This window comes from Brienomyrus brachyistius, chromosome 14 (genome assembly GCF_023856365.1).
Source record: "Brienomyrus brachyistius isolate T26 chromosome 14, BBRACH_0.4, whole genome shotgun sequence".
NCBI lineage: Eukaryota > Metazoa > Chordata > Actinopteri > Osteoglossiformes > Mormyridae > Brienomyrus > Brienomyrus brachyistius.
In genome coordinates this window covers 22,215,934-22,230,664 of record NC_064546.1, presented here as the reverse complement: position 1 = coordinate 22,230,664, position 14,731 = coordinate 22,215,934, and the positions used below count along the sequence as shown (strand labels likewise).

Sequence of the window (14,731 nt, the reverse complement as noted above, 5' to 3'; positions counted from 1 at the left end):
GGCACTGAAGCCAGCGGGGACGAGCTTAACACTTCTGAGCATGACACTGGTGTGCAGCAGGATGGGCACTGCAGCCAGCGGGGACGAGCTTAACACTTCTGAGCATGACACTGGTGTGCAGCAGGATGGGCACTGCAGCCAGCGGGGACGAGCTTAACGCTGCTGAGCACGACACTTGTGTGCAGCAGGATGGGCACTGAAGCCAGTGGGGACGAGCTTAACGCTGCTGAGCACGACACTGGCGTTCGGCAGGACAGAAATCAAAAGCAGGGACACACTTAAGGCTCCTCCTTACACACACACCCAACAGCGAGTGATGGCACCCCAGGTGACCACGGGAGTTTGCTGTGGGTCACTCCCTCCGGATCTCATTTCCATTGATCCGATCAATTTTCCTCCCTCATGGATTCCCCAAAGAAAAGGGTGGGGGGGGGGGGCAGGCGTGTAGGGAGCAGAGAAGCTGCAGGGGGGCAGTGGGGGGTGGTGAGCCTGAGCGCTGTCTGCCTCTGCAAGGAACACCTTCAGGCTGAATGGCCTCTGTGACACACGATCCTGTGTTTGTGCTGGGGGGCGGGGAGGCCGCAGGGAATATTTCCTGAGCTAAAAGAGGAACATTGCCTGCAGTTGTTGTCATTCTGAGGAGCGACGTCTGTCAGCGTAGCCTCGAAACACCTCCCCTGCCCCCCCCTGAGAATATACATTAACGGCAGGCAGAAACAGGTCTGGGGATGCACAAAGGTCACAGAAATTGTGAAAATAGGAAGTTTAAGGAAGAGCCGGGCTTGAAAGATAAGGGTGTAGGTCAGGCGGGATCCAAGAGGGCATGAGCCACAGACCGAGCCAGACGGGACAGGACGCCAACCACGCTCTGACAGTGACTGCCAGACGTGCTAACGAGCTGCTAGACAGCAACTCCTGTCTGACAGCACATCGCATGAGAGCAGAAAGCATGGCACCCCCCCAGCCCTGAGGCCCCAGCGCAGGGAACCCTGGAGAGTCACTGCGAGTCAGATAGTCATACAGAGCTCAGTGCTGGCTATGAGCTGAAGATCTCTGGGCTTGTAGCAAGATGGACAGCAAGTCTGCCTAACGCTTATCAGATACAGGCATGCACACAGACACAAACCACTCCTATTTGGACCATTATTTACTGCATGAGCAGGTTCTAAGTGCCTAGATACATCTGTGGACAACTAGAGGAACAAATGGAAAATCAAACTACAGCTATTCATTCGTATAATCCATCTGAAAAAGAAATCAATAATCAAAAGCTTCAGCGACAGCAACGTCACAAGTCTCATTTTTACTTTTACTGTTAAGACAGTAACATAACACACCGCCATACCAACGCACACATAACTGAGCGGGGGAGAGAGGAGGAATGTCTTCTGAGTGTCAGGCAGGAACCTAGGCTCTGACATATTGGATTACACTAGAAAATCCCACTGTATCCATTCTTTGTCAAACTCCTGTTCCTGACTGAGGTACTAATATTGCAGGCCCAGATAATTAGAGACACATCAGGCCAAGATGAATTCCAGCCTCACCGGCTGCATGTATCTGAAGACATTGACAACCGGGGAGGCTCGTAAACTGATAGATGCTGCTTAAATGCTCGTGTAGTCTTTTAAAAGTCATTTAAAATGAAATTGTCATGTATTTTATGACAATGTCATCCTGTGCACAATGTTGGGGGGGGGGGGGGGCTCTGCTCCAGCAGATGAGGGGCAGCGCTGGCGGACGTGACCGCAAGCTCCAGCTAGGGGTTGTAAAACACAGTAGTGGGCATGTCATGTGAGTCTTGGTCAGGCATCGTCACAGAGCGCTATGGGCCATAGTGATAAGCAGTGATGAAGATGAAATGAAGATATGCCATACTTACAGTGGGACTCCTTAGATATCCCAGCTTCGAGACGGCAGAGAAAGCAGAAAGTATACTTTACATCCTCATATTCCACCTCCCACCACACGATCCAGTGGCGGCAGCAGCAGCTCACTGCCGCATTTTCACAGCTGCCTCTACACATAAGTAAAAAGCTAAAAACAAGTTCTGGAAACTTTGGCTTTGGCCTCAGCTGTGAGTTTTTTTCCTCAGCTAAAGAACTGGACTTTCAAGCGTTCGGGGGGGGGGGGGGGGGGGGGGAGCACCGTACTCAGTCACGCAGTGTTTCGCACTTTCTGGGTAAAAGCAGCCTCAGTACAAATACATGCAGGATTAAAGAGGAAGTGATGTCAGCAGTGTGGTCACACGGTCCGCCCTGCATACACACGATTGGCTGAGAGGAACAGGCCCTTTACCTTGTTGCGCTTGAAGTAGGCCCGGCGGCAGGCGGCGAAGCACTTCTCGCTGCAGAAGCTCTTGAGCTCGCTGCCCATGCTGAGGGAGTATCGCTTGACGCCCACCTTCTGACACCAGGCGCACATGATCTGTACACTGGACATGTCCTCCTCTGGGAGGAGGAGGGGGCAGAGAGCGAGATTCAGGGCCACTGCTCCTGCATCCTGCCTTTATTTACAGCTGCTATCATTCAAGGATTTCACTTCTTGCAATTTCGAGTGTTAACATGGCCCACTGCAGCCACTACAGTCTAACTAATAATAATACTAATAATAGCATTAACAATAATAATAATAGTAATTTTACTTAAAAATTATTATTAACATTAGCAGAAGTTAGGATAAGGACTGTGCAGTGTGTCACATATCATGAAGTGTCGGGATTCCACCTGGATTACCCCACCCTGAGCATGTCATCCCCAAGCCATACGTGACGCAAGAGCCCAGCTAGTCTTTGGGGGGTATCGGGGGGTATGAAGCTGACCGTCAACGGCCCCCACCTAGAAAGGTGACATTCTCAGCCATGGCAATAATCCCACTGGGCGGGAGAGGTCAGTGGGCCTCAAATCAGAGGATGGGGTGTGTCTAAGTGCTGACAGCGAGATGGGGGGGCAGTGAGAGGCAGGCCGAAGGGGCTGGGGGGGTGTTTAACGGAGCGTGCTCAGAATGGAGGTTTTACCATAAACCTGAGTGTGCTACACCGGGCTCTCTGGTTAGCCGGGGGAACCAGGACCGCGGTCGCAGCAGGACAGCCGAGTAGGAACTAGGGTGGGGCCAGGGGTGCCCACGGCACAGGAATGGCGCCCCCCCCAATCCCTGTCACAACATGTAACTGCATCAGTCTGCCGACTCTGAGCCAAGAGAGAAGTGACAGCTGATGACTCCCCTGACGACAGCTGACAGCTCAGCCCTCAGGGCAGCGTGGGGGGGCCGTGGACTGGGGGCGTGGATGTCGCTGCAGGGAGTTTCAGTTGTGGTTGGGGAGACAGCGAAAGTGCTGCTAGCCAGAGTGTCTGCGACTTACACGTGTCGAGGAAAAAAGGGGTCTGACAGAGTTTGTGTAAAGTGACAGAGATGCGTCTGCACATAACATACATTACAAATGTGTATGTATGTACATATGTATGTGCACATCTGTATGCATGTGTGTGCATGCGTGTGTTTGTGTGTCTGTGCATGCATGCATGCATGCATGCATGTGTGCTTGCACAAGTGAGGGTGAGCGACCCGCCCTGACTCGGCCCCACAACTCCACGGCTCCACATCCTGAATCCCTCAGCAGCCCCCCCCCAACCCCATCCTCCATGCCAGCGACTCTCCTTTCCTCCATCCTCCCTGTCAGCTAGAACGGCTCCTCAGCCGATTCCCTTTTAAAGAGTCATTTGTAATTAAGGTGAATATTTCCCCAGAGTGTCAGATAGCTAGGCAGTGGCCACAGGAGTATCCCTCCCACATACAGACACACACACACGCACACATACACACACACACAGACACACCCACAGACACACACCCACACACACACAGACACACACACACCCACAGACACACACCCACACACATGCACAGACACACATACACACATGACAACACAACATCCGTATGCATGGCCAGTTTTCTTCACGTCTCAGTCTGGGGACCGGAGCATTCTAGCCAAGACCAGCTGCCGCCATTAGGGGGTGCCGGTGGCAGGTGACCCCTTTAAATGCCCTCCTAGGCTGAGCAGAGTTCAGTGTTGCGCCGGCCCCCCCCAGCTCCACGGCTCTTTGTGCTGTGAGGCTCAGGTGGCCGTGCCCCCCGCCAGGCACGGAGCCACGCCAAGAGGAGGAATCCCTCTGCTCCGGCCACGGTCCGGCAAAGGCTCCGCCGCCTGGACGCCCGGCCGCCGTATGGCTCTCAAAAGGCCCTCTGTGAGAAGGCTGCAGGGGAGGGGCGCGCCTGGTAAATCCGAAATCCGAGTCGGACCTGTGCCCCCGCTTCTCGCCTCGGAACGACGGGATGAATAATTCAGAGGTGCTGGATTTGGGGGGAAGCTGGCTACTACAGCAGGGTACCATCTGTTCCCCCTACCCCCCCCCACCAAGTACTCTGCAGCGAGACACCACAGCCAAGCAAAGGCCTGGACTCAGGTGATGCCAGCTCCCCCCCCCCACACACACGCACACATTCGCTGCTCACTTTCCTCCATACCCAGCCCATGGCCATGGCTGCCTGGTGCCTAAATCAGCCTATTTGGTGGCTGTTGGGCATGTGGGAGGAGATGCCCAGGTATGTGTGTGAGGGGTTCAGATATGTGGGCAGGGTGTGTGTGTGTGTGTGTGTGTGTGTGTGTGTGTGAGCGGGTATACCTATCCTTACGGGGACACAATGTCCCCATAACGTGATAAATATTTTTTTATCCCTTTCATTCCTGTGTTTAGGGAAAACTATTTTATAAAAATCAGTGACTGCTATGAAAAAACTAAAAATGCAGAAACTCTTGTACTTTGCCTGGTTACTTATGGTTATGGTTATGGCAGGGTGGAGGTTAAGGTTGCAAGGAGTCTCACCTGCTGGTGGCTTGATGAGCGGGGGAGGGATGAGAGGGACGATAATGGGAATGTTGCCGTGCTCCTTAGCACTGACGGAGGAAGAGGAAGCCCCAGCAGACGTCTCCATCCCGTTGCGTGACGCTGCTGTGGGATGGGAGCCACTGGAGTTCGTTGGGGAGCCCGCACTCTCGTCCCGCGTCTTGGCTTTTGGCAAAGAGTTTTCTGCAAGAAATTGACAATTGATGAGCCACTCAAGTCTGTGGTAAAAGCAGAACTTTCAGAGCGAATTACAGCACCGAAATACCCAAAGGTACAGCAGCAGGACTCTCTTGGGATCCAACTTAAGGCCGTTAAGTTCTCTGACTGCCGTGCTGTCGACAGAGATAAACCTTACATAAACAAACATTTCATGCCAACACTGCGTCTTCTTGGCCACCGCTGTGGCACTGCGTCTGCCTGAGACCCCAGGGGATTGTGGGTATGATCACTCACTCTGCAGGCTCAGCCAGAGGAACAAGGCCCACAGGAAAGCCCCACCGCTACAGAGCCACGTCATCGATCTGCAGCGATGAAGCTGTTTAAAAATGCGGCGTCTCCCAGAAACCCAGACGGCCTGAGTGTGCGTTTCGCACATGTGAGATGAATGAATTAGTTACAACTGACTGTAAAAACCACAACAATGAAGAAGCTGTGAATGCAAGCAGGCTCTGAATGCGACGCCTGCAGCCTGCAGGTCGTCTGAAATGTCATCGCACACCAGCAAGCCAGAAGGCCAAACGTGGGCGGAGCAACTCACCGACATCCCTCTAGTGACAGCATGCTCCTGGCCCCACCCATCTGAGCTTTCATTCATTGCATTTTACTGAGAATGTTTCCTTTCATGTACTTTCAGGCATGCAGATTGCCTGACAGGCTGCTCAATCGACACTAACAGATGAATGATAGAGGTGCCCTTTGACCGCTGATCTCCGTGGTGACTGAGGGACCAGTGTCCATCAAACCCCGACCACAGCCACACCACCAGCACCCTAATCACATTCTGCTGCCACGTTACTTTCTTCTCCATCTTGTGAGATTTGGTAACCATGGCCACAGTCCTTTTCTTAACGTGTCTCTCTAACGAGGAGAAAATAATGGCCGCCAAGGGCCAATGGGCCCCAGCAGGACACAGTGGGTCCCCAAGTCACCACCCTGACGGGAAGATGACATTTCCAAACATCTCACACTCAAACTGGCAGCTGATTAATGCTCCGGCTCCCGGTTTTTGGGGGAGGATTTCAGTCTTTAATTTTACACATCTGAGTAGAGCTGATTGGAAAAAAAATTAAAATCCAGCAACTCATCTATGCAAAAATGAGCAAAATTTCAGGTTAGTCAGCCTGAAATAAGCAGTACTAAATTGTTTTTGTTCAGAAACTTCAGTTTTCTGGTGCTGAACACAAGGAAAAATAATTAAGGAGCTGACAGTTACATGATGATGTACGTTTGGATCCCAGCATGCATTTCTCACCCTGGCCTGAGTCTAGTCTACACGGTTGTGGTCTGCAAAGTGGTAGTTTTACTCTCCCCATATAAGGCAATATGGGTGGGGCTAAATGTCATAGTGTCGGTGTTTGATAGCAAGGCCATGCAAGGTGGAGTCAGGCTCCATCTCCAGGTAGTGTCAGACCAGCTCCGAGGTGCGACTGACATCACCACGCGGGTTGGGCCGCACGTCCAGCAGAACTCCACCCCCTTACAAAGCGGACCCTACATGCACACACTGAACACATGAGTGCCACAGGATGCACTGCTGATACTGTCATTTACTAACAAAAAAGCAGCCATTCTCCCACAGCTTGCGATAAATTAGCCACTTCATTAGAGTCCAATTGTTTCCTGTGGAATCGCGGCGCTCAGGGAGACTCTGGCGAGCAGCAGCAAACGCTGTGATCTGTCCGCTGCTTTATGATATATATTAATATACAAACAGCAGGAAGCTGGCGGCCTCATCCCTGCCCCCCCCGTCCCCCGTCGGGTCGGTACCTTTCAGGACAGAGATGTGCTGCCGGGCCTCCCCGTCTGGGTAGCTGCGGATGTCGAGGTCGTCCGAGTCGCGGAGCTCCACCTTGTCGTAGCCGTACCAGCCGAGCAGCTCGTTCATGGTGTTTTCAGCAAAGCTCTGGGGGCGCAGACACGAGACGGGAGGCATCACACTCCAGCGCCTCAATTAATACTCCTTTAGCATGGAATACAATTAGGCAGAAACCCACTGTGAGGCTTGACGGCACGCCAGCGATCCCCCACCCCCAAACGACCCCCTCCCGTTCGCCCCTGCTTTGGCGAGGTTTAGACCCCCAGGGGGCCACAGGTCTAGTTAATCACTGCGCCGAAGCCTGCCATCTTTGCAACAATAAAAGGACGTATTTCGTAGTCCGTGTGCGGCGGCGAGGGCCCCATCCTTCTTGCAGGAATCCCATAATCCTTAGGGAGGCTTGTTTAGCATCGGACCGGGGCAGCACTGACCCCGGGCCTGCGCAGGATCAAATTACTTGTTGGATGGAATCCACAAGTTGGGCTGACTTTCCAAAGAGCATGCTGGACAGAAGTGCCCCCCACCCTCCACGCTCGGGTTACGAGAGTCATCAAGGGCTTCCCCTGTATGTGCGGACCTGGGGCACGTGTGGGTCTCTGCGACTCCGCCCAGCCGTCGGCAGCACCCTTCTGCAAGGGTGTCATCAACAACCTGCATCCTTGATTATTCAAGCAGGGAATTAGTCATGGGAGGCCACAGGTTGCTTGTGGCGACCTGTAAATACAAACTCAGATAGTACCTCATCCTGTCAGCTTTCCTCGGACAGAGTAACTCTGAGCCGCATGCCTGGACAAAGGGGGCGCCAAAGATCAAGGGTCAAATCGTGAAAATCTACAGATGCTCTATGATACCTCAGACCCCTGCAGACCTCATGTGTCAGTCCTTAGGCCCCTTATATGCAGCATTTCTCTTATTTAGTCTGTAGCAGTGAATTTAATCTCTGGTCCGTCCCCCATCCCTCCCAGCCACAAGCCGCTCATAGTATCCCGACATCTAAGCAGAGCCAAGCACTCAGCTCTGCACTGAACCTCCACGAACACAATCCGTCAGGGGAAACATCAGCTCTGGCCGACCTGAGCTCCGGTACCTGGACTACGGGTACGGCGTGTCAGACGTGAGAAAAGGTCAGCGGAGTGGGAGCGGGGCGTGGGGCATGGAACACGAAACTTAGGTGTCCCATGGGCACCAAAGTGCAATCAGGCTGGGTGACCAGGAAGGATCAGGACCTATCACATGAGGACGCCCCCCCACACCTGATGTCTCCTCACCTGCTTCCTGTAACCACAACTCCAGCGTCCTGCCAAGACAAAGAAGACGAGAAGCATCGTCCTGCGACAGAAGGACCTTTCGTTCGGTTCTGACACTGAACCTATTTCTCTGCTTGGACACAAAGAAAACATTGTCCCGCTGTGACCGGACCTCTGCTGTACACCAGTTCAGGAGCGAGGGAAGTACTACCCTCATGCCGAGGAAAATAGCTACGCAAAACAGCACACCACCAAGAACAGAAGGACCTCACGCTCACATGGACTCCAGAGGAGAGAAGAGAGGTAAGGAGCGCGCGCTGATTATAGCGCATTGTCACACCCATCACACGACAAACCACATCAGAGATGAGAACCCAAGTGCAGCCAGTGATGCCTCAGCACTACACTACTTCAAATGAAACAGTGTGAGTTTTTTCCAGTGGTTAGAGTGCCAATCCTGCCACCAACCCCCAAATTTTCCCTGTAAGTTGAAGGACCTCCTTGGAAGGCTGAATGTACATTAACATCCTACCCAGGACAAAGCATTGCAGGTTAAGGGCCTTTCACAAGGGCCTAAAGGAGTAGGATCACTCCTGGCATTCACGGGATTCAAACCAGCAGCCAACCGACTTCTGGTTCAGATCCCTAGCCTCAGAGTCACCACTCTGCCCCTGTCCCAAAGAAACTTCACAGAAACTCTTTAAAAGAAAGAAAGAGAAGCGCTTCCAGCTCAGAACCTCCATCTCACACACGGCGGGTCTCACCATGGAGGTGGACAGGTTGCCATGGAGACCGCTGACCCCGCCTGCATGCCGCTGAGTTCGCCACGCGCACACCTGATGAAACACGGGTCATTTGGTTACGGTCAAGTGGCGCCTGTCGATCACACAGAAATCGGTCAATCACAGCCAAACATCAAGCCATGCAGGGACACACTTCTGACCATCCTGTGCAGGACTCAGGAAATCCTAATAAAGAGTGGATGAAGCCCCGTGTCACCATTTTACCTCCTGAAATAATGATAAAAAGCTCCCACTATGCTCCTCCGGCTGGGCCGCGTTTCCCCTCACCTCACTTACCAAGATGTCTGGCACAGGGACAGCTCCCACCGCATCACTCCCACCACCCCAGTCCTATCGCACCACTCCCACCGCACCACTCCCACTGCACCGCTCCCACCACCCCGGTCCTATCGCACCACTCCCACCGCACCACTCCCACTGCACCGCTCCCACCGTACCGCTCCCACCACCCCGGTCCTATCGCCCTACTCCCACCGCCTCACTTCCACCGCCCCGCTCCAACTGCACCGCTCCCACCATACCTACTGCACCGCTCCCACCACACCTACTGCACCACTCCCACCGCCCCGCTCCCACCGCCCCGCTCCAACTGCACCGCTCCCACCGCACCTACTGCACCGCTCCCACCGCACCTACTGCACCACTCCCACCGCCCCGCTCCCACCGCACCGCTCCTACTGCACCGCTCCCACCACACCTACTGCACCACTCCCACCGCCCCGCTCCCACCGCCCCGCTCCAACTGCACCGCTCCCACCGCACCTACTGCACCGCTCCCACCGCACCTACTGCACCACTCCCACCGCCCCGCTCCCACCGCACCGCTCCTACTGCACCGCTTCTGCCGCACCTACTGCACCGCTCCTACTGCACCACTCCCACCACCCCGGTCCTATTGCACCACTCCCACTGCCCCACTCCCACCGCCCCACTCCTACTGCACCGTTCCTACCGCACCACTCCCACCGCACCGCTCCTACTGCACCACTCCCACCGCACCTACTGCACCACTCCCACCGCCCCGCTCCTACTGCACCGCTCCCACCACACCGCTCCCACCGCACCGCTCCTACTGCACCGCTCCCACCGCCCCGCTCCTACTGCACCGCTCCCACCGCCCCGCTCCCACACCACTCCCACCACACCGCTCCCACCGCCCCGCTCCTACTGCACTGCTCCCACCGCCCCGCTCCCACATCGCTCCCACCACACCGCTCCCACCGCCCCGCTCCTACTGCACCGCTCCCACCGCCCCGCTCCCACACCGCTCCCACCACACCGCTCCCACCGCCCCGCTCCTACTGCACCGCTCCCACCGCCCCGCTCCCACACCGCTCCCACCACACCGCTCCCACCACCCCGCTTCTGCCGCACCACTCCCACCACCCCGCTCCTACTGCACCACTCCCACCACCCCGCTTCTGCCACACCGCTCCCACCGTCCCGCTCCCACCACACCACTCCCACCGCACCGCTCCTACTGCACCGCCCCGTTCCTACCACACCGCTCCCACCACCCCGCTTCTGCCGCACCACTCCCACCACACCGCTCCCACCGCCCCGCTCCTACTGCACCGCTCCCACCGCCCCGCTCCCACACCGCTCCCACCACACCGCTCCCACCGCCCCGCTCCTACTGCACCGCTCCCACCGCACCACTCCCACCACCCCCGCTTCTGCCGCACCACTCCCACCACCCCGCTCCTACTGCACCGCTCCCACCGTCCCGCTCCCACCACACCACTCCCACCACCCCGCTTCTGCCACACCGCTCCCACCGTCCCGCTCCCACCACACCACTCCCACCGCACCGCTCCTACTGCACCGCCCCGTTCCTACCACACCGCTCCCACCACCCCGCTTCTGCCGCACCACTCCCACCACACCGCTCCCACCGCACCGCTCCCACCACACCGCTCCCACCGCACCGCTCCCACCGCCCCGCTCCTACCGCACCGCTCCCACCACACCGCTCCACCACCACACTGACACCGATCATCCCAGGGCTAAATGTCTTAGTCTTTTTCTTATTGAACTACCCGTCTTCAAACTGAAGGAGAGCACATTTCCTAAACCTATGCGCTCTACGTGCCCCATGGTTAAAATAACTTTGAAGTTCAGTTCAAGTCAGTAATGCTTGTTTATCCACTAATCATTTGTGTTTTAACCATTTTCATGCACGACATTGAACAGATTTAAATAATAAAGCCAGATAATAGTAGTTAATGCTGAACACACAAATAAATTAGACTTTTTTCAACTTTTTACTCAAACAATCTTCATTCAGACAAAAAGTATATTATTCATTAAATGGTGGTATGGGAGGCCAACAAAAGGCGGTGTCCACATAACGTCAAGACAGCGCCTTTGCAGGGAAACGCGAAGACATGATTAATGATCGGCCACAATCAAGCGTTTATCAGACAGCTTCCTGCTGCACTGGAGCAGTCATACAATGGTGGGGTGATCGGTGCCGGGGCTGGGTTGAAATGCCACATGCACGCCCCTGTCTTCTCTGCTCTAGGGGCTTTGACGGCTTTTCCTCAAGTACTGCTCTACTGCTCTACGTCCCCCGTCACTGGCAGTGACATGCAGCTGCAGTTCCTCAACTCAGCCACTAGGCGTCCACTGTGAGGCTCAGAGGAATACTGTACGCAGTAATCAAAGGGTTAAAAGCGATTTTAGGGGAGGTAAAGAAAGCTTAGCAATGTAATACTAAAGAAATACACACTCATTTTAGCCTAAGACTTAGTCATCAATGTATTCAGTATTTTCAGAAACATACAGCTAGAAAAAGAAACATTTGGCTGCTATGGTTTGGGGTTCAGCTCCATTTCCCAAAATGCTCCTACGAAGAAATAAACGTACTTAATAACTTACTAACAAAGGTACAGACAAATAAAATAAAGACAAGAAGCATAAACTTCAATAACCTATAATAGCATAAGCATCTATTATACGGCTGTCATTCCTGTTTAACAGGTCAAGTTCAGTTGCCCAGCTCCTGTTAAACCCATGAACGGTCAAGCTGATTCCCAACCTTTACTGTGCAGAAAGAAATAATTGATAACAAGTGACTCTGGCAAAGTGATCTGCCAGCAGCACCTGAACGGCTGTCTAGAGACCCAGACTCCTGGTGGTGATGGCCAGTTCGTCACCCCTGAACCAATCAGAGACAAGCTTTCAGGTCACATGTATCATATGGAGAAAACCATTCCTTTGATGTTACAATTCAGAATGCAAGTGCTGCTGGAAGGCACAGTGGCAAGCATAACGGATTTGCTCCAAAGCATTTATTAGTCACCGCCTGTTATACAGAACAACTCTGTCCTCTAAGAAAACGAACGGGTATCAAACCCCAGAAGAACTACTGTGTTATGTTAAATATGCGACCACATTCCTATTATTCCACTTGGCTAAGTTTTATGTAGCAAAATGTAACCACATTTCGGTCAGGAACCCTCAGGAACCATGTGTGGTCTCACTGGCAGTACCCTGTCGCTGAAGATGGGAGATCCACCTGCCTGGCAGTGATGCCTTTCCACCACAGAGTGGGAGAATGGGCAGGGGGTGAAAGCATCAGAACCGTGCGTCATGAGCAGAGACGCAGCCTCAGTATGACCAATTCAGAGAGAAAATCATCACAGGAGCCTCATTCAGAATTAGAGTAAAGCAACACCAAATGTTTATTCAGAATCAATGTAACAATGAAGCCCTATTCAGAGTAACACAGAAAATTCCATTCCATTCCACAATCACAGTAATGCCCAATAACACCAAACGCCATTCACAGAGTATCACCCAATCACCATTCACAGTCAGTGTAAAGAAACATCAATTCACCATTCACAATCAGAGTAACACCAGACCACCATTCACAGAGTATCACCCAATCACCATTCACAGTCAGTGTAAAGAAACATCAATTCACCATTCACAATCAGAGTAACACCAGACCACCATTCACAGAGTATCACCCAATCACCATTCACAGTCAGTGTAAAGGAACATCAATTCACCATTCACAATCAGAGTAACACCAGACCACCATTCACAGAGTATCACCCAATCACCGTTCACAGTCAGCGTAAAGGAACATCAATTCACCATTCACAATCAGAGTAACACCAAATCACCATTTGGAATCAGAACAACACCACATCACTATTCATGTAACGTCAGATCACCATTCACACTCCGAGTAAAGTAACAAAAATTCACCATTTGCAATAGAGCTGAACGACTTGTCAATTTCAAATTGAAACAGCACGATTAGCAAAGGCTGCGATGTAGGAAATGCATTACACAGCACATCTGACCCATGGTTTAGAACTGTTATGGGAATATCTTTTGATATTCATGCCATTCTCCTTGTGTGACAGTCATTCTCACCAATCAGAAGAGGCCCAAGAAGAGTGCGTAAACGCCCACAAACAACAAACAGGTAAAACCCAAGGAAAACGTTACTCTTGAGGTGTGAAAAGATATTGATTCCACTGCTGAGCTGTAAGTGAACTAGCTGCCTATTTCATGGTCAGAGATTGTTTACAGAAGGGGGCTGTTATTAGGAGTCCAAGCCGCGCTAGCTGCACGATCCCTGTTGTTTTTTTCTTACCGGAATTGTTTTATGTTTATTATTATTATTACTTTATTTAACATAGTCACAACATTTTTGATAATTGTTTTATGTCTGTTCTCTGCTAATTTAAAAAAGGCAATAAATACATGTTGGAAGCAATTTATATCTTTATGTTCTCATCCTTGCATTACAATATAGACCAGTTAATATTTTGACGGTATCTCATGGGGTAATGCTGCGTCATGTGTTTTAAATATATTACACGCTGAACGTTGAACTGAAGTTTGACTTTTAAAAAATATCACAAATAAAATTGTAATCACAATATCTGTCCTAAAAAACGCAATTAGGTCTTTTCCCCAAACCATTCAGCTCTGATTCACAATGAAAGGAACAGCAAATCACCATTCACAATCAGAGTAACACCACATCACATCATCATTCACAGTGAGAGTAATGTAACACTAAATCACAATTCACAATCAGAGTAACACCACATCACATCATCATTCACAATCAGAGTAACACCACATCACATCATCATTCACAATGAGAGTAAAGTAACACTAAATCACCAATCACAATCAAAGTAACACCACATCACCAATCACAATCATAGTAAAGTAACACCAAATCATCATTAACAATGAGAGTAAAGTAACACATCACCATTCACAATGAGAGTAACACCACATCACATCATCATTCACAATGAGAGTAACACCACATCACATCATCATTCACAATGAGAGTAAAGTAACACTAAATCACCAATCACAATCACAGTAACACCACATCACCAATCACAATCACAGTAAAGTAACACCAAATCATCATTAACAATGAGAGTAAAGTAACACCACATCACCATTCACACTCAGAACAGATGCTTCAGCAGGATCACTGGCACCTCCTGCTGTGGGGAAAGTGAGTCTTGACACTCAGTCTTTCCCTGCAAACATGGAGCAAACGCTGCACTTCGGGAGGAGCCAGCAACATGGCTGTCCTTTTTATTACCCTGAGTGAAAAAAAGTCTCTCCGGCAGCCCCTTTCTACGAGTGACCCGGGGGGGACGAGTGGGGGACATGGGAAATCTGACGCCGTGTGGGCAGAAACCGGAGTAGGTCACAGTACACCGCAATAAAATTCCCTAATCCCTG

At 52.0% G+C, this 14,731-nt stretch overlaps 1 protein-coding gene across 1 annotated transcript in view; it reads right to left on the bottom strand.

Annotated features, from left to right (window-relative positions):
- The window catches only part of sobpa (sine oculis binding protein homolog (Drosophila) a), a 38,788-nt gene that overhangs the window by 19,576 nt on the left and 4,481 nt on the right, over nt 1-14,731 (bottom strand). The window contains 3 exon segments of the mRNA XM_048973880.1: nt 2,299-2,450; nt 4,887-5,090; nt 6,894-7,029. Of these exon segments, the coding sequence (XP_048829837.1) occupies nt 2,299-2,450; nt 4,887-5,090; nt 6,894-7,029 (492 nt within the window).